This window comes from Diabrotica virgifera, chromosome 1 (assembly GCF_917563875.1).
Source record: "Diabrotica virgifera virgifera chromosome 1, PGI_DIABVI_V3a".
Taxonomy (NCBI): domain Eukaryota; kingdom Metazoa; phylum Arthropoda; class Insecta; order Coleoptera; family Chrysomelidae; genus Diabrotica; species Diabrotica virgifera.
The window spans coordinates 27,099,970-27,120,512 of record NC_065443.1 but is presented as its reverse complement, the minus strand read 5'-3'; the positions used below and the strand labels follow the sequence as shown (position 1 = coordinate 27,120,512).

The 20,543-nt window shown below is 33.5% G+C and overlaps 1 protein-coding gene across 1 annotated transcript in view; it reads left to right on the top strand.

Annotated features, from left to right (window-relative positions):
• LOC114330978 (uncharacterized) overlaps positions 1 to 20,543 on the top strand; it is a 270,005-nt gene that overhangs the window by 207,577 nt on the left and 41,885 nt on the right. Inside the window, exon 7 of the mRNA XM_050653719.1 lies at positions 9,165 to 9,309. Within this exon, the coding sequence (XP_050509676.1) occupies positions 9,165 to 9,309 (145 nt within the window). The remainder of the gene's footprint in view (positions 1 to 9,164; positions 9,310 to 20,543) is intronic.

Sequence of the window (20,543 nt, the reverse complement as noted above, 5' to 3'; positions counted from 1 at the left end):
AGTGGTTAAAAACATTGAATAACAACAGGTAATTCGTTATATAGGTAATATATTGCACAAAAGGTAATTCGTTAAGACATTTTTGACCAGTCGTATATCATACAAAATTCAATTATCTTTATTTTATTTTAACTATTTAGAATGGGAAATAAGCCACAATATTATTAAAAAATGATTTTTTATTAACGTTTCGACGCCCAAATCGGGTGCCGTTGTCAAAATACAAAATACTATTTTGTATTTTGTATTATATCAATAGTATTTTGTATTTTGACAACGGCACCCGATTTGGGCGTCGAAACGTTAATAAAAAAATCATTTTTTAATAATATTGTGGCTTATTTCCCATTCTAAATAGTTAAAATTGTAAAAATGCCACAAGAAAATAGCTTCAGAACAACATTTATTTTATTTCTCTACGACTTTGTTCCAAAACGAATCGTTTTAAAGTTATAAGCAAAGAAAGCAGAAAAAAATCGACGTTTTTCGAAATTTTTAAATATTTTAATTTTTTTATTAATGTTCCGGGCATATTTGAGAATGAGCATAAGTCAATTATTAGTACTGAAGGTGCCACCTAACTTTATCTGCAAAAATCCGAATGCCAACTTTCACATCCAAAAATAGACGTTTTTTCACAGATCCTTACTGGTCACAGTTAACCGTTAACTGTAAGATGAAATCAAGAATATGTTAGGCCAGTATAAGACCAATAATGAGAAAAACTATTCCCTCCCTTCTAGACTAAAATTCCCTCATCTTCCTTAGTCTCAGCATCCGTTATGGCTTGCAAATTGTAGAAGCCTCGGAGGTGTTACCAGAGTTGGTCCCCATTGTTTTCAGTCTGGCAGGATGTAGAATAACATTTTTGGATGTTGTTTTATGTGCTATTAGATTGAAAACTTAGTTTTTTGATAGCAGTTGCTGCTAGGGCATCTCTGCCATTTCGTTCATGCAATCTGTGACTGCACGCCGGGGTTTGTCCTAGTTGGGTCAGAGAGAGCAGCATATGGGCCTCCTGATGAGAGAGTAATAAGTTTCGAAACCGATAGAGGTGCTTGCTGCACTCTCTGATTGAACTGGGATAATGATGCGGCTGTAGTTTCGTGTTGCAACGAAATTTAAAATGGTTATTTATTTTTGATTTACATGTTTACTCCGATTGGAGTGCGAAGGGAAACATTCTCGTTGGAACTTTACCGCGCTGAGCAGATGGGACGTGAATTATAAATTGTAAAATTCCCTCATCTTTCTTAGTCTCAGCATCCGTTATGGCTTGCAAATTGTAGAAGCCTCGGAGGTGGTACCAGAGAAGGTTCCCATTGTTTTCAGTCTGGTAGGATGTGGAACAACATTTTTTTGGTGTTGTTTTATGTGCTATTAGATTAAAAATTTAGTTTTTTGATAGAAGTTGCCGCTAGGGCATCCCTGCCATTTCGTTCGTGCAATATGTGACTGCACGCCGGGGTTTGTCCTAGTTGGGCCAGAGAGAGCAGCATATGGGTCTCCTGATGAGAGAGTAATAAGTTTCGAAACCGGTAGAGGTGCTGCACTCTCTGATTGAACTGCTGTAGTTTCGTGTTGCAACGAAATTGAAAATGGTTATTCATTTTTGACCAATAATGACGTATGCACAGGGAATTCTGGAAAGAGCACAAATAAAAATCCTCAAAAGAATGACAGGAGACATGCTGAGGGACCGAGTAAGGAGAGATGGCATCAGAACAAAACATAATGTAGGTACAGGTTATAAACAAGTGGATAATAAATAGAAAAAAATAATGGAACAAGCACATCAGTAGAATGGCGGACATAAGAGTCATTAAAATAGCAAGACACAAATCACCAAGTGGTAGAAAAAGTATCAGCCGGCCATGCAAGAGATGTAGTGATAATCTTCCGTAGAGGCAAGAACGAACAAGCAAAATTGCATATATAAAGCAAGGAGAATAAGAAGTGGACTACATCAAATACTTTTTTTTAAGTTCGCAAAGCATGTAGAAACGTATTTTCTCTAATTGTTATATTTCTTCGGGCAAGACAAAGGCAAACTACGTTTGCTCAAGGTTTTCTTCACATGTTTCCGATTTTACTGCCACGTATTCTTATAAAACTCTTAAAGAGTGGCTCATTAGGCTAATTATTCGATATTAGGAGCATTTTCTTGCTTGGTGTTTTTAGGTATTACGATAAGTGTAAATCTAAATAAGTCTGGAATCTGGAAATACAATCCTAGCGGTGTTGTATACTACATTAAAAAGTTTTACTATCACTTTTATATTTTCTTCGTTTACCAGATTTTAAGAACTCAGTAGATGTTTTATCTTAGTCAACGTCTTTTATTAACCTTTATATAAACAATGAACTAAGTTATTTGTCAATGACAAAGCATTTTGTCTTAGATAAATCACAGCCTAGATCACATTTCTAAATTCAGTGAATATTAAAATATAATTTAAACTACCTAAATCATATTTGAATGAATTTGGTTGCCTAACTCTAAAGAGATTACAGTAAAAAAAGGTAAAAAGAACATAAAATAAATTGTCGCTTAAATTTTCGCAGCGTTGCCGTTGATAAGAACCGCGAGTGTCATGGAATTAATTTAAGGACATACCGTGTTGCTTAAATTAGTGCTCCGAATATAACTCGCGTCCTCTTAATAAAGTGTTTGAGATTATTACTGAATTCCTCGATGCTTGAGCACGATGGTCTTCTCCTCAACTTTTATGAACTCATCTCGCAACTTTATTTAAGGTAAATTCTTAAAGCGAGTCTTTTATTAACGTGATCGATATCGATGAATATTACTCATTAAATCCAACAGCCTAATGAACTTAATAGAAAATAGGAAAATAAAAAAGGTAAATGTAAAAATATACTATTGGATAAAACATTCCGGAAAATGATAATGTTTGGGATTACCCGCACGTATTATAAATATAACAATGAAACTTGTGTATAAAATATTTCAAAATGCAAAAGACTTATGTTTAGTAACTAATTAATTAGAAAAAATGCAAAAAAACCTTCTTCGTGCTTTTATCAAATATATCGTAAAAATATTATGTTTAATTTTTTTGCAACGAAATTTGTAGAAAATGCGACAAGTATAGATTTACTCTTTTATAAATTTCGAGAAAGAAGAAGAATAAATTAGAAAGAATATTACCTCCATGGGTTCCTCCCACCCTTTCCATCCTTTCTTCCATCTACCTGTGCATGTAAGCATATTCCAATTTTAACCACACATTTCTGATTAGGGCAGTCTAATACAATTTTTTCCAGCGATTTTTTATATTTGAATATCATCTCACTATCTCTTTTGGGGCCTTCCTATTCTTCTTTAAGCTTCACTTAAATACCAAACCGTCGGTATATCGACGGTTAAAAGATAAAAGTTGTAACCCACAAATCAACTTTTTTCAGGAAGGAGAAAAACTATACAAAAACAACATTTGAAGACTATAGGAATGTCACCATCACACAAAATAAAAATGCAATGACGATACTGGACCACCTATGTATTCTGGAAGCGGAAGTAGAAGCTGCTATAAACAACATTAAGTAGGGAAAAGCCGCAGGACCAGACGAGTTCTACTCAGAATTTTTGAAAATTATGGATAAAGACGAAGTAAAAAAACTTACCTTGATCTTCAACAATATATACCAAAGTGGAAAAATACCCCAACAGTGGCTAAGATCAACTTTTATAACAATCCCTAAAAAACCCAATGCCGAAAAATGTGAAGATTATCGAATAATAAGCCTTACGAGCCACCTCCTGAAAACTTTTTTAAAAATTATGCATAAAGAATATATAAAAAGTGTGAAGAACACATGACAAACACACAATTCGGCTTCAGGGATGCATTGGGTACTCGAGAGGCACTTTTTGCAATACAAGTTCTCTTTCAAAGATGTAGAGACGTGAATTGTGATATATATGTGTGCTTTGTTGATAACCAGAAAGCGTTCGATAGAATAAAACATGACGAACTGATGAAAATATTAAATTCAATTGGTCTAGATAGCAGAGATCGCCGTATCATAAACAATATTTATTACGAACAAACTGCAGCTGTTAGAGTAGGGGATCAGTTAACAGACGACATAAAGATAAAAAGAGGCGTGCGACAGGGATGTATATTGTCCGTATTATTGTTCAATAAATATTCAGAGCACATTATGAACCTAGCGCTAACGGACATAGACGAGGGAATACTTATAAACGGAGAACGATTGAACAACATAAGATACGCTGATGATACTGTCATTTTTGCAGACAGTCTTGAAGGTCTGCGGACACTTGTCTCCAGGGTGGCAGAAGTAAGTAGCAGGTTTGGACTTGATTTTAACATCAAAAAACCAAATACATGGTTATAAGCAAAAATAGGATACAACCTGGTCAATTACTAGTTAACCAACAACCTGTAACACAAATCACTAACTTTTGTTATTTGGGTGCAAACTTAAATGAACAGTGGGACCAATTGACGGAAATTAAGATAAGGATCGAGAAGGCAAGACCAGCTTTCGTCAAAATGAAAAAAATCTTTAACAGCCGCGATATAAAATTGGAAATAAAAGTTCGTTTACTAAAATGCTACGTATTGTCCGTTCTTTTATATGGCGTGGAGTCATGGACCTTAACTGAAGCATCACTGAAGAGACTCAAAGCATTTGAGATGTGGTGCTATAGACGCATGTTGAGGATTTCCTGGGTAGACAGACTTACCAACGAAGAAGTTCTACATAGAATGGGTAAAGAGCGCGAACTAGTCGTAACCATAAAACGTAGCAAACTGGAATACCTGGGCCATGTAATGCGCAATGAACAACGATATGACCTACCTCGGACCATACTTCAGGGTAAAGTGCATGGGAAAAGAGGTCCAGGACGAAGAAGAATATCCTGGCTGCATAACCTGCGAAAGTGGTTTAACTTAACCACTACCGGACTTTTCAGGGCAGCAGTCAACAAAGTCAGAATAGCCATGTTAGTGTCCAACATCCGTAACGGATAGGCATCATAAGAAGGAGAAAAAATATTCCATTTAAGTAATTTTATTAGGTTAATTCCTCCTAAAACTACTAAAATGGAGGGTTTTTTCTACTTCCTGAAAAAATTTTATATATGGGTTACAAACTTTTACCTTTCAACCGTCGATATGTTTGCACCTATGCGAAGGATGTCACGCTAAGTGAGCTGCCCATTGCCACTTAAGTTTAGCTAGTTGTCAAGAGCGTCTATTATGCGTGTTAAGGCAATAGGAAATATGAAAATATGAGAAATCTAATTTTTTATGCAGAGAAGCAAATATTTGGGAATATACCAAACAGTAGTAAAACCAACTAGACCAGAAAGGTACAGCCAGAAATGTAAGAACGTAAAATGTTGAGAATCATTTTGGGAGAAATATGAATGAGTAAGGAAGAAGAATTCGAATTAAACTCGAAGTATATGAGATGTGAAAGTAGCCTAAAATGCTGCTTTAACTGCTTTAACAACTCACATTCGCAATCAGATCTTGTCAAACTAGTGGCGTTACGCGCTAGCTTTCTTTTACTTTATCTCTGATACCTCTCGTTCTCAACAGCTGGCAACCCTAATTTGTGGCCATTTTTTCACAGGCAACCTTATATCATGGTATTAGAAAAAAAATTAGATTTAATTTGATATGAACAATTTTCATCTATGTCATGATCAAAAATATATGTCATGAACGAAAGTAAAAAAAAAAAGATTTATTTTTAATCTAATAGCACACAAAATAATATTTAGTATACCATTTTATATCGTCCCAGATTAAAAACAATGTAAAACCTTCTCTGGTAACACCATCCGAGGCTTCTAAAAATGCAAGCCATGCGGAAATTTTACTTTCATCTTCCTATAGTCTCAGAATCCGCATGGTTTGTATTTTTAGAAGCCACGAATGGTGTTACCAGAGAAGGTTTTCCATTGTTTTTAATCTGGTAGGATATAAAATGTTATTTTAAATATCATTTGCTGTGCTATTAGATCAAAAACTTAAACTTTTTTTCTAGCAGATTACGCTAGGACATCCATGCAATTTCGTTCGTTGCAATTCGGGACGGCACGAGACTAGTTCATTCAGAGAGAAGAGCGTATGTTTCTCCTGATGATGAGCTAAGAAGCCTCGAAACCGGTAGAGATTCTTGCTGCACTCTCTGATTGAGCTAGAAATATAATGCGACTGCGGTTTTGGGTTGCAACGAAATTGAAACTGTTTATTCAGTTTGAAATTTTTTTAGTTCAAAAATGAAGTACTATTAATTTAATTAATACTATTTGCGTCAAATTTTTGATTAGCAACCCGTTATCAATGAATTGTCCTATTCTTAAATTTATATAAAGGTATATAGATCTTAAACTATACAGTGTGACAAAGTCAAATGGAATAAATTCATTATTTCGTAAACCGGCGACTTTAAGGAAAAATCCCGAAACAGGTCGATTTTTGTTTTTAAATTATGATTTTTTAGCATATATATTATACCAGTGACGTCATCCATCTAAGCGTGATGACGTAATGGATGATTTTTCAAAATGAGAATAGGGGTAGTGTGCTAGCTTATTTGAAAGTTTTCCTCTATTCAGTAATATAAACACCAATATAATTATTTATACAGGGTGTAAAAAATTTTTTGGATTAAATTAATTTACCAAAAAAAAGAATTTTTTTGTAAACAGTAAACAGAAAAAATGTTTATTTAACAAATAAACATTGCTTTTCGTTAAATTCAATGTTCAAACTGCCACCCACTTTCCTCTTGCCAATTTAAACATTTAGTTTATGCGAAAAGCAATGTTTATTTGTAAAATAAATATTTGTTTCTGATTTCTACAAGCAGTAAAATGTATTTTGAATTAAATAAATTACCTACATATATTCTTCTTTCAGTACCAATTAATTTCATTCATATAAATTTTTGGACACCCTGTATAAATAATTATATTTAAAAAATGTTTATATTACTGAATAGAAAATTATAAAATATATATATATAATATTAAATTCCTTTCATTTGCCTTTAAGAGGATGGGTACGTATTTTCGGCTGCAATGCTATTCAAATGGGGATTCATTTTTTTTGAATCCTGAGAAAACTAATAAGTATTTTTGAAAAATTTAAACGCAGAATGAACGAATACGTTATTGGCGAGGGCTGAAACTCTCTGAGAACTTCTATAATGTTTATTTTAATAAGTTACAGGGATGAAAAACTAAGAGAACATTTCGTGTGATATTTAATTTAAAATATTTCATTCAAAATAAACTTTTTATTTATTCTTAGGGACTTTCGGCCCTCGATAATAATATAGTCTTTCATTCTGCGTTTAAATTTTTCAAAAATATTTATTGGTTTTTTCAGGATTTGAAAAAAATGAACACAATGTCCGTGGTAATATTTCCAAATCTATCTTTGTCATTCAACGCACTCAGTCGAATAGAATATTGTCAGCATACTGTCAGTCAGACAGTGACAATCAGTGACAATTTTAAATATTTGACATGGCATCGGGAATATTTTGAGGTTGTTGATTAAATAATATTGATATACAGTGATGAGCGCGCTAATAACCGGCAAAATAGCGCAAAAGATGGAAAACATTAAATTGTGAGATAAAACGAGATGAACCTAGTGGAGGTGTTAAATTTAGCGATAGTAACTTAAAGAATGACATTATATTGATTGTTTCCCCACCTTTAGACGGATCAGAGGAGTATGTCGAATCCTGAGGAAACTAATAAGTATTTTTGAAAAATTTAAATGCAGAATGAAAGATTACATTATTACCGAGGGCCGAAAGTCCCTGAAAACTTCTATAATATTTATTTTAATAAGTTACAGGGGTGAAAAAAAAGAGAGAAAATTTAGTGTGATGTTTAATTTCAAATATTTAATTCAAAATAAACTTTTTGTTTATTCTAAGGGACTTTCGGCCCTCGGTAATAATGTAGTCTTTCATTCTGCGTTTAAATTTTTCAAAAATATTAATTAGTTTTTTAAGGATTCGAAAAAAATGAATACATTTAAATAGCATTGGACAAAGATTTTGCGCCTACCCCCTTACAATAATTATGCCCGTCGAAACCTTACAATAATTCGAGTGTGCTCACGTACATTTGTTTAACATTTTTCAGGTTTAAATAAAAGAATAGAAATAAAAAGTTATTGCCGCTAATTCCTAAATATCTTCCATGTGTTTTAGAAAATTTTGTTAATTAATCATAGAGAGTGGGCCAAAGAAAACTGTCCACCTCGATATTTGGCAGTATTTATTAGATTTTTAGGAAATAAAAAAACAGGTTAATTTTTGGTCTAAGGGGGGCACATTCGTACGGTACCAACATCTATCATTTGTCAACCCCCTCCCTTCCACTTCCTCCACCCCTTATTTTTAAAAGAGGGAATAGGGGTCGTGTGCTAGCTCATTTGATAGGTTATTCAATTCTCTATTCAGTATAATAAATATTAACATAATTATTTATACAGGGTGCCCAAGAAAAAAATATTTTTATTAAATTAATTGACACAAAAAGAAGAATGTATGTAATTTATTTAATTCAAAATACATTCTACTGCTGTCACAAAATAGAAAAAGTTGTTTTTGATACATAGACATTGCTTTTCGCTTAATTTCAATGTTCAAGCTGCCACCCGTCTGTCTATTGGTAGGTTGAATATTGAATTTAAGCAACAAACAATGTTTATTTATTAAATAAACATTTTTTTCTGTTTTCTGTCAGCAGTAGAATGTATTTTGAGTTAAATAAATTACATACATTCTTCTTTTTGTGTAAATTAATTTAAATCAAAATAATTTTTCTTGGACACCCTGTATAAATGATTATGTCAATGTTACTATTACTGAATAGAGAATTGAATAACCTATCAAATGAGCTAGCACACGACCCCTATTTCCTATTTAAAAATAAGGGTTGGGGGAAGTGGGAGCGAGGGGGTTGACCAAAAATGACAGATGTATTTACCGTAAAAATGTGTCCGCCTTAGATCAAAAATTGACTTGTTTTTATTTCCTTAAGGTCTAATAAATACTGCCATGAATACCGAGGTGGACTCTTTTCTTTGGCCCACTCTGTATATCTGAACATGCATATTTTTCTATTTCAGGCAAAAAATAGACATCGAAAAGATGGCCACAGGCCCCGGAGGTATCCCAGCCGACGCAATATATACAACAACGCCTCGTAGCGGCGGCGGAGGCAATATGCCGCAACAGCATCACCATCATGGTACCAGTCCAGAAGCAATGAAGGTACGTCTCGCCGCTATGGTGGTGCAACCCCCCACTAGAGTGTAGCACTGCACGCTCGGACCGCCTCGCGTGTCCCTGCCGGTACTCGGCAGCGGTCGACCTGCGGCGGTCATCGAGTACAAGTGTTGATTGCCATTCTGAAAGGTGTTTCTTAAGTCGATAGGGTAATAGGACTTAACTAAATATATATTAAAAATATTTGTCTTCAATTATCATATACAGAGGTATGCAAGAGTAACAGACTGATATCAGCAATGCCTCTCATAAAAATAAGGCTAATAGATTCATTTTTCCATTATCCTAATATTAAAAAAAATGTATCTTTAATGTTGCATTGCTGTTTTATATTCTGTTTACTTTTCATTTACGTGTTAGGAGACTTAACACGTAGTTGAAAATTGTCAATCAAATTATATGACGTCTTTAGGAAACTACAAGACTTTCACTCAAATTCTTACAAAAAGTATGTAAACTTTTTGCGAGAACAGTGTGCTAAGAGGCCCTAGAACTGTTCTACGTCCGAATACGTGCTAATTTTCTCTCTGGTGATAAACAAGTATATATTATAATTTGTCGGTCAGATGGCTTAGTGGGCTGAGGCTCTCGATCTGCAACTCTAGTGGATTTACGATCGATGCCCGGCCCGGACACTGAAAAATAAAAGGCCAACGTCGTAGTATAAAATTCTATATAGAATCTACGGCTTGGTTTCGAATAAGCAAGGTGTCCGATCGGCCTATTAAGAAGTGGTACGGCAAAGGATAAGGGATTGCGGCTTGGTAATACTCATCCATAGATCCCTTCCAGAAGGGCGTTGATGCCTGATAACGTTGTATATATATAATTTGTTTCTCTATCTCTCTCGCTCTTTCTCTCTCTCTCTCTCTCTCTCTCAGTGGATAGGGTCGACTGATGGATCAGTTATACGTCGGGAGAAAGGCTGTTATAATTGACGTTTATTCAATGCTTCAGAAGGTATGAAAATGCTAGAAAACCAGAATGTAAAATAAAACGAAATAAAATGCAAGCTAGTTTATTTAAATTTTTATTATGTTAGTATTAATGACTATCTTATAACCACTAAGGATTTCTATAATTTAACTTGATTTTATGAAAGACATATTCGGTATCAGTTTAATACTACTTGTTTTAATACCTACTATTATCTTAAAGAATAATGGATGTTTCTATACTGACGCTATAATGTAGGAAGTACTTCTAGAACTTTTTATTCCAAACTTAAAACGCTGTAAAAAGGCTTGCTTAACCACACAACATGTTTTCTTTTGCATATTTTTTGTTAATCATTAGCTTAATGGACATGAAGCAGTAAGAAAGAAGTTAACACCATGAATCGATAAGAGTTATGAATTTATGTAATAATTTTGTTACCAGCGGTAAATTTTAATGCTATTCTGCCATTTTTACTACTCAGAGTAAGTACTACAGCTACCACAATTATAACGTTGTCTTCCACTTTACGTGGCTCTTCCAATTTGAAATATCGTGAGTTGGTAGTGATAGATAAACGTGCGTTTCACTAGAAAATAAAAATAAAAACGGTATTTGTTGTTTTATCATCAGATGCATTAAAATCTTTTTAAAAATGTCCATGCCTAGGGTCAAAAAATACGTAAACGCATGATGTACCATTATAAAAAAGATTATAGTATACTTATAATAAGCATAGTCGTCACTTAATGTTAAGGTATTATTAAACGAAACTCAATAAGTGGAGCAATCTGGGCATATTCTCCAATATTGATAGGAAACGGTTCTCGAGATAAAAAAAAAGATAATTAAAACCTCTATTTTCAATTTCGGACTCCATTATACATTCCTAGACAGACAAAGAATGAGAGCATGCGAGCAAGAACAAACAAGTTATTTAAATTGCTTACGAGTATCATGCATTCACTATATTATAATTAATCGTATAATTACTATTAAAAACACTCAATTTTGAAGAGTTCATGAATTCAGGATACTCGTAAGCAATTTAAAGAACGTGTTTGTCCTTGCTCATAAATTATAATTCTCACAGTATGTGTTTTTAAATTTAATTTTATAAAAAAAAATTAAAACAAAAATGTTTTGCTCTGGACAGGATTTAAACTGGTAAAACCGGTAAAATTACTATCTACGTACTATGTTATTTTACTCAAAATTCGCAATAACGTTTAATTTAATTTGCGGTATTTTGAAACTTTTTGCGGTTCCCAACTCTATTACTAACAAATGGCTATCATAATTTTATCTTTTGTTTTGTCTGCATTTAATATAAATGTTTTGTTAACCATTATTGCACTTAAAGTACTTTGTAGTTTCGGACTCCATTGTACATTCCTAGACAGACAAAGAATGAGAGCAAGCGAGCAAGAACAAACACGTTATTTAAATTGCTTACGAGTATCCTGAATTCATGAACTGTTCAAAATTGAGTGTTTTTAATAGTAATTATACGATTAACTATAATATAGTGAATTCAGGATACTCGTAAGCAATTTAAATAACGTGTTTGTTCTTGCTCGCCTGCTCTCATTCTTTGTCTGTCTAGGAATGTACAATGGAGTCTGAAACTACAAAGTACTTTAAGTGCAATAATGGTTAACAAAAAATTTATATTAAATGCAGACAAAACAAAAGATAAAATTATGATAGCCATTTGTTAGTAATAGAGTTAGGAACCGCAAAAAGTTTCAAAATACCGCAAATTAAATTAAACGTTATTGCGAATTTTGAGTAAAATAACATAGTACGTAGCAAGGAATTAAACCAGAAAATGCGATTATTTCGAGTAGTTAAAAAAAAGTTTTAATGAGGATCTGCCAGCACCGGTTTAAATCCTGTCCAGAGCATAACATTTTTGTTTTAATTTTTTTTTATAAAATTAAATTTAAAAACACATACTGTGAGAATTGTAATTTTGATAAAAAATTAATATTTGTTAAAAGAACTCTAAAATATCATTTTACTTCAGATAATGAAAAGTAGGTATTAGTAATCTTTATTATTAAGAATCTCTACGTTGGGTGTTCGAAAAAATGGAAACTGTTAAATAATCATTAATCATAATATCATTTTCTATCTACAAATAAAACTATTAAGAAGATATGTGTTTAGTACATTGTTGTACAGCGTGGAAGCGTCGTGACAAATCTGAGGGAATGGTTTGGTTGCACCACAGACGAACTATTTAGAACAGCTATAAACAAAGTTCGAATAGAATTGATGATATCTGATATCCGATAGGAGAGGAACGGAAGAAGAATGTTATGTAAGCTATACAGTGATGAGCGTGCTAATAACCGGCAAAATAACTCAAAAGATGGAAAACATAATACATTGCGAAACAAAAAGGGAGAAAACTAGTGGAGGTGGAAATTATCGTTATAAACGCTAAAATAACATTACATTACATAGTTTCCCACCTTTAGACGTATCAGAGAAGTATGACAACTGTCACTGAGACAGTAGAATTTTATAAAATACTCCTGTCACAGACGTCTAAAGGTGGGAAACTATGTAATGTAATGTTAATTAATACGTTAATAACGATAATTTCCACCTCTACTAGTTTCATCTCTTTTTGTTTCGCAATGTATTATGTTTTCCATCTTTTCAGCTATTTTGCCGGTTATTAATGTGCTTATCACTGTATACCGTGATGAGCGTACTAATAACCGGCAAATTAGCGCAAAAGATGGAAAACATATTAAATTGTGAGATAAAAAGAAATAAAACTAATAGAGTTGTTAAATTTAACGATAGTAACATATAAATTGACATTATATTGATTGTTTCCCACCTTTAGACGTATCAAAAGAGTATGTCAACTAAAACTGTCACTGTGACCGTGGCATTTCTCAAATTCGTCCGATACGTCTAAAGGTGGGAAACAATCAATATAACGTCAATCTATAAGTTACTATAGCTAAATTTAACACCTCCACTAGGTTCATCTCTTTTTATCTCACAACTTAATATGTTTTCCATCTTCTGCGTTATTTTGCCGGTTATTAGTGCGCTCATCACTGTATTTCTATCCATAAACTGTTGTTTGACTTAATACTGTCGCCTTTACCATTATTTTATATGGTATAAAGAAGAGACTGTAAAAAATATATGCTAAACACACTATAAAAAATGCTCTCGGGTTGTTCGATTAAAGGAAGGTAAATGTATACAAATAATGTACAAAAAACAATTTTGCGAAGACTGTAAAAGCAATCCCCTTTCAATATTTAGGCATGACATTTCTATCCATTATCTAAAAATTTTTATTTGTGTTTTTTTTTTCGTCTACTAACACCTTTTCTGCATTAGATATCACCCTATAGTCCTATAGTAGTAATTGTGACATACGATATTTAACCAAAATGTGCCAACATTCTAGATTTTATCCACTTTTTTAAAAATGGTACTCTTATATCATTGTTTTTACTTACTAAAAAGATGCATTTCACCTTTTAGTTGGCTATATCCGCTTTTCAACAAGCCGTCGCGTCGTACATTCACGTATATTAGCTATTTGGGCGCTACATGTTCTAATACCCCTTGGGTTATCCACTCTCGAACCCCCAACCATTTAATATTTACTTGAGCTACCCTCTTTACAACGAGGTCTCATACCTCATGATCAAACGAATCATTTTACCCTCACCACAAAACGCCTAAAAACATGAACAGTGAACCTTATATTTTGGTGGAGGTGTACCATGTTAATTCTTATGGGCGCATCCACCAAATATCAGTTTCTGGTCCAGAGCCCACAACATAGCCTCATTTCATTACCTAATAGCCTATATATTTCAAATATTTTTCCAATACAAGATCACTGTTAAATGTAAAAAGAAACAAAGTTTATATTATCGACAGTTGCCTAGTGACATATCAAATCAGATTTTCAGAGCAGCTGTTGATATATAGTACAAATTTATGATGAACGCAAGTAATTGTGAAATCATTATTGTAAACAAATATTACAATATACATAGTTTTGTAATGTAGCTCCGAATTAATATATACCTGAGGGGAAAGGTATATATTAGTTTCACTAAATCACTGATTTTTTTCGTCGATTCAAAGCTTTCTATCTACTCGTCTAACTCCACTCACTTGCATATTTTCTTTACCTGAATCTGGAGACTTTATATTATCACTTCTGGGATTAAAAATTAAAAGATTAATACTTGGATATTATTGTGTCTGAGACCCACAATACTACTACCGTAAAAAAATACCAACTATGAACATACCAACTGCAATATATTATAACATTAAATGATACATTATAACATTTTATGTTAAGATCAACTAAAGTATATTTGTGAGAAAGAACAGCAAAAGCAAATTTTTTGTTGTTTGCAATAAGTTGTGCCCCCTTTTTTAAATCCATTTACTCGTAATCATACCTACTATATTAATTCTCTTCGCAAACGTGTTTTGACTATTTTCTAGACTATATTAGATTCGCTATCTACTTACTTACTTAAGCCGTCCTGTTGTACCTTACGGTGTCGAGGTAAGTGGTGAAATCAGACGTCTCCATGCCTTTCAGTCAGTAGCTAGTCTTTCTGCTTCTCTCCACCCAATATTTCTTTTTACGTAAGCCTTTCCAATATTTACATTCCACGTTCTTGCTGGCCTGCCTCTTCGTCGTTTGTTGTCAGATGCCGCTTTCCATACCCTCTTTACAGTTCTACCTTCACTCATTCTCGCCATATGTCCGAACCACGATAACTGGTTCGTTTCAAGTCTGTCTAAGTTCCTTCCAATACCGCACCTTTCACGTATGTCTTCATTTCTAATACGATCACGTCTGGTCACCCCGGATACCGCATGTAAATATCGCATTTCGCATGCTTGAATTTTACTACGGATGTTGTCGTTCACTGTCCACGTTTCACTACGGTAGAGTAGCACCGGCTCGTATACAATTTGAAATACTTTCATTTTTGTTTTCCGGCTTACTTCTTTCCTCCTAATAAAACTTTTATTTAATGCATAGTATAATTTTGTTGCACTCATTATCCTGCTGTTTATTTCTGTTCTATATTTCCTTGCCCATTCATTGTTGATCCTAGATACTTGAAGTCCTCTACTTGTGTAATGGTCTCATTATTCAGCTTTACATTTATATTTTCTTGAGTTTTCGATACTACTAAAGCTTCTGTTTTGTCAGTATTTATTTTCACCAAACATTCACTTGCAAGTCTTTTTCTGATTTTGCCACAATTATCAGGTCATCGGCATATATCAACTCTGACACGTAAACTTGTTGAAGTTTATACACCCCAACCCTAGTTCTTTTTTTTTAGGGATAATATTTCTATACCGTCATTGCTGGCAGAATAAACTGATCGAAGACTTTTTGCTTCAGAATAATCTGATCGAAGACTTTTTGCTTCAGAATAATCGCTACATTAACGTCTTTAAATGCATTTTTTAAAACAGTTTGGTTGTCTTTGTCTATTCGTGTCCTAGGTACATGTATTTATCAAGTAGTTCTACTTTGTCTTTCTCAATTTTAAAGTTGTGATTAGGCACGAGGTTCGTCATGTAATTTGCTTTGGGTATATTTATTTTAAAGCTGATTTCTTTGAAGGCTCTTACCAGTTCTTCTAACATGGTGTTAGTTTCGAAGTTATATCAAAATCCAACATAAATTAGGTAGTGAAACCTTTCCCTATCGCCACGCATCTATTTATAATTCCAATTAAGAGTTTTAACGCACAGTTTAGGCCAGAAGAAGAATTCTGGGAAGAAAAAAAATTCTGGGAAGAATTCCTCACAGATTTCCGCAGAGCGGAAATCGAGACGTTAAACATTAGTTAATTAAAAGTATAATTTTCATTACGTCAATCATTGTGGCTTAAACTCATATAACATATTACTTAAATTAGACTCACTACAAGAAAGCAGTTTCATAACCTTAATAAGAACAGGAATATTCGCATCTCGTCTATCTTTCACTGTATTATACGTATTTCAGTCTTTTAATAACTTCAGATAGCTTACTGGTAGACAAGATAAAAAACATCCCTTCGTATATTGGTTGTTATTACACAACCTTTTGGTCAGTAAGAGACTAATGCACTCTAAATTAAGTAGGAGCAAACCTAATACAATGATATTTCCTGTCCCTTTTCTTTAAAGGGTACTAGATGGTACCTCGTATTTTCATGCTTCTAAAAACTATCTAAAAACGCCCTGCTTGCCGAAAAACCGAAACTAGTTTGTCCGTCTTTGTAGAATTTGAGATTTTTTGAATCAGTGTACTTGCGTTTGTCGTTTGATCCTCTGTAAAATGTCCTGACCTCTCTCATGTTGCAGTCATTTTTTTATATTTTCCTATTAAAATTTTTATTGTTTTCCTTCTGAATACTGTAGTTTCTTGTTACTTTCTTCCTTTTTTATTCATATACTTCTCTATTTAATAGAAAATTTCTTTGTAAACAATCTAGCTTAGTAGTATTTTTGTTTTTCATTGTTGACATCTTCGATCAAAATATTATTTGTTTCTCTTCTTATATTTTCTCGTATTGTTCCTTTAGTCACATTTGGAGTTTTTATTCAAATGTTTATCTTCAATGTTATTCTGTTCACCCCGTTCGTCAAGTCTAATTATTGTAATTACATTTTAAAATTTTCAAATCCTTTTTAATACTACCCTATACCGCTAGCTATAAATAGTAGAAATATAAACATTTCGAACCGGTTTAAACCTTGTTTAATCTTATTAGGAGCTTCAACACTACGGTACATCCTTTACAAATCAATTACCGGTTATCCTGAACTTAAATCTTATCCCCCAAAGCAGAGTTATCGTTTTATTGCAAAGTATTCATCATCCTGTTGAGCCGCAACACATATTCTCCTCGGTGAATCCATGCACCGTATTCACAACACAGATCTGGTGATGACCACACGAACTGAATACCAAACTTGTTAAAGGCCATGTATATTAATGCTCGACATGTGTGATAACACGTTCCGCCAACAATCAAACGCGATTTGTAGATTTTGCTTCGGATATGTCCGAACACGGTGTTGGAGAACACCTATAACTCCCGATTGGATTATTCCACCTCATAATTATCAACGGAAAACTAAAGCAAAAGGTAGTATTTCTAAACGAGATTATTAGCGAATATCTAGCATTTTTTAAATCACCGTTTCTATCTGTAAATTTTAAGAAAGAAGTACATCATTTAAGTGCATCAAAAAACACTTGAGATATATTAAATTTTGTTGACTGACATTTTTTTATTTCGTTGTTTTAGTAGAATAGTGGGAACTCAAGTAACTTAATGTTTCAAATAGATCACGTGTGATATTGTCTTTAATGTTAGATGATATGTTGGATAATAAAGGGCCAGAGGAAGAGTAGTGTACTTACTTCTTTTCTTTCGATTATTTTGATTATGGGGTACTCGTCGATTAATCGAGACCTGATCTTAATAATGCAGCAAACGTCTTAAAAAAGTTGATATTATTCTTTTTTTTTTCACTTTTGATTATATAGGGTGTCCCGGAAAATAGTGCGTTCCTTAAAGATGTGGGTAGAATGCACCATTAAAAAGAAAACTTTCTCATAATTTTATTTTCTAAAGTCTTCTGTGACCTCAACAAAATAAAATAATGTCTTTTACTAAAATTTACATTTGGCAAGCCGGCAGTTTTATTTATTTTGACATAGCAAAGATATTTAAAATTGTAAACATAAACAGTCATAATATCAAAATTACCTGTAACCCGAGAATACATCGTATTGTTGTGGTATTGTCATGATTTCGATCGCAAGTATCATGTTAATTACGCAATACCTATAGTGTATAATTAGTGCAAGATTTAGGTACACCAAGGCGATTTGCCTTGAAGTTTAAGGATTTGTAGATGGTTTCAAAACAAAATGGTGTAAAGTGTTGTGTGCAGAAAAAGCTTGTTTTACGAGAAATGGTGTTTGTGTGTTTTACTTTAATAATGCCAAAAGTATTAATGTGTGGGCTGGGATTATTAGTAATCATCTGATTGAAGCACTCTAACTTCCCAGAAGATTGAATGGAGAAGTGTAATATTTTTTGTAACATGTTCTACCGATAGATACTTCTTTGAGACGTAGCTTGATTGAGTTGATTGTAATAAAAAAATTTCATGTAAGTTAAAACACTATACAAACCTTATTTATTAGATATTTAATAAACACAAAAATATTATGCTGTTTCTCTATCAATGTTAGCAGTATTTTATCAACATAATATTATGCCTAATGGTCGATGATTCATGAAAGTTGAGTTCCAGTAAAATTATTTTTACACAGAAGTATTATTTTTACACGCAGCGTTGTCGGCTGTATTTGAATTTCTGTGGGCATTAATCAAATGCATTAAAATTAATAAATAATGTTTCTGAAAACTGTTGACTTAACAAAAAAACTGTATCAGACTTTTTTGCTCTAAATGGTGCACTTAGCCCGTACCCTGAAGGAACGCACTATTTTCTGGGACACCCTGTATGTTTTGGTTTGCATTTTTCAAAAACATGCGAGGACTACAGAATAATTAACGTAATGAGCCACTTACTTAAAACGTTTTAAAGGTGATACACGGCAGAATATCTAAAGAATTCGAATAACAAATATCATGGACACAGTTTCTTCTTCTTCATGTATTATGTCCTTTCAGAACGTTGGTTACCATCATAACTATCTTAATTGTATACACAGTTTAGATATACCTTAGGTACCCGAGAGACTCTATTCACTGTCCAGGTGCTTATGCAGAGGTGCGGGGATGTCACCGTGATGTACTTACTTGTTTTATCGATTACAAGAGGTCATTTGATAGAGTAAAACATGATAAACTCATAACTATCTTGAAAGAAGCGGGATTATAATATGATAGAGACTTGAGAATCTTGTATAATTTATATTACAACCAAACTGACAATATTAAAGTGGATGACCAGTTGACAAAAAGAGTCTCCTTACAAATAGAAGTGAGACAAGGATGCATTCTCTCCCCGGTGTTATTTAATATGTACTCTGAACATATCTTCGAGCAAGCGCTGGGAAAAGTACAGGAAGGCGTATTAGTTAACGGGGTGCTTCTAAAATACATTGGATATGCCGACGACGCAGTAGTTTTTGCAAATAGCTTATCTATATCGATATGTAAAAAACAAAGTACATGGTAGTCAGTAAGCGCGAACTATTACGGGGCTTTTAGTTCAACCAACAATCAATTGACAGGGTGGACAGCTACACATGCCTCGGTACCAACATAAACAGCCAATGGAACCACTATACTAAAATACAACAAACGCATAGGAAATGGGAAAAGCGCGATCAGCGTTCGTAATGATAAAATCTTTTTACGAAGTCACGATTTATCACAAAGGACCAAAATTTTTATCATCAGATGCTATGTATTTTCTGTTATTATACAAAGTAGAGGCCTGGACACTTTCCGATGCTTCTGTAAAGAAACTCAAGGCATTCGAGATGTGGTGTTACAGATGCATTTTAAGAATTTTCATGGGTGGATCGTGTGACTAATGTTGACGTTCTACCTAGAATGGACAAGCTGTGCGAGATTATTAACAAAGTCAAAGAGCGCAAAGTAGAATATTAACCATGCTGTAACGAATGAACAGAGATATGGCTTGTTGCAACTCATTCTCCATGGCAAGGTATTTGGAAAGGGGGAACCAGTGAGAAGAACAATATCTTGGTTTTAAAACCTCAGAAAGTGGTTCAACCGAACAACCAGACTATTCCGAATAGCAGCAGCAAGTTAGGATAGTCATGCTAATGGCCAAGATACGGAACGGATAGTCACAGTAAGAAGAAAACGGTTTGTATTTTTCACAAAGTTGTCATTCATCATATCGGTACTAAATAGACAAAAAGCTTTTTTGTATATTTATTTATTCCGAACAACTCATGGCATTGGATTCTAATATGTAAGGTTATCAAAAGTCTAAACATTGCAATTGCATTATAGGGATTATTGGATAATGAATAGTATATAGTTTATAAATATTCCTTCCGATAATTGACCCCCACGAGCCAGTTCCAGGTAGCACAAGACTGGGGCAGTCTATCAGCCTCTTTATATCTAGTCAATAAACTTGCATAATTGCTTCAAACATAATTAGATTTTTTAGCTCGTCGAGATATACGTTAAATTGTTGTTACGTGTGGTTCAGATCCAGTGGTTATTTATAGTATG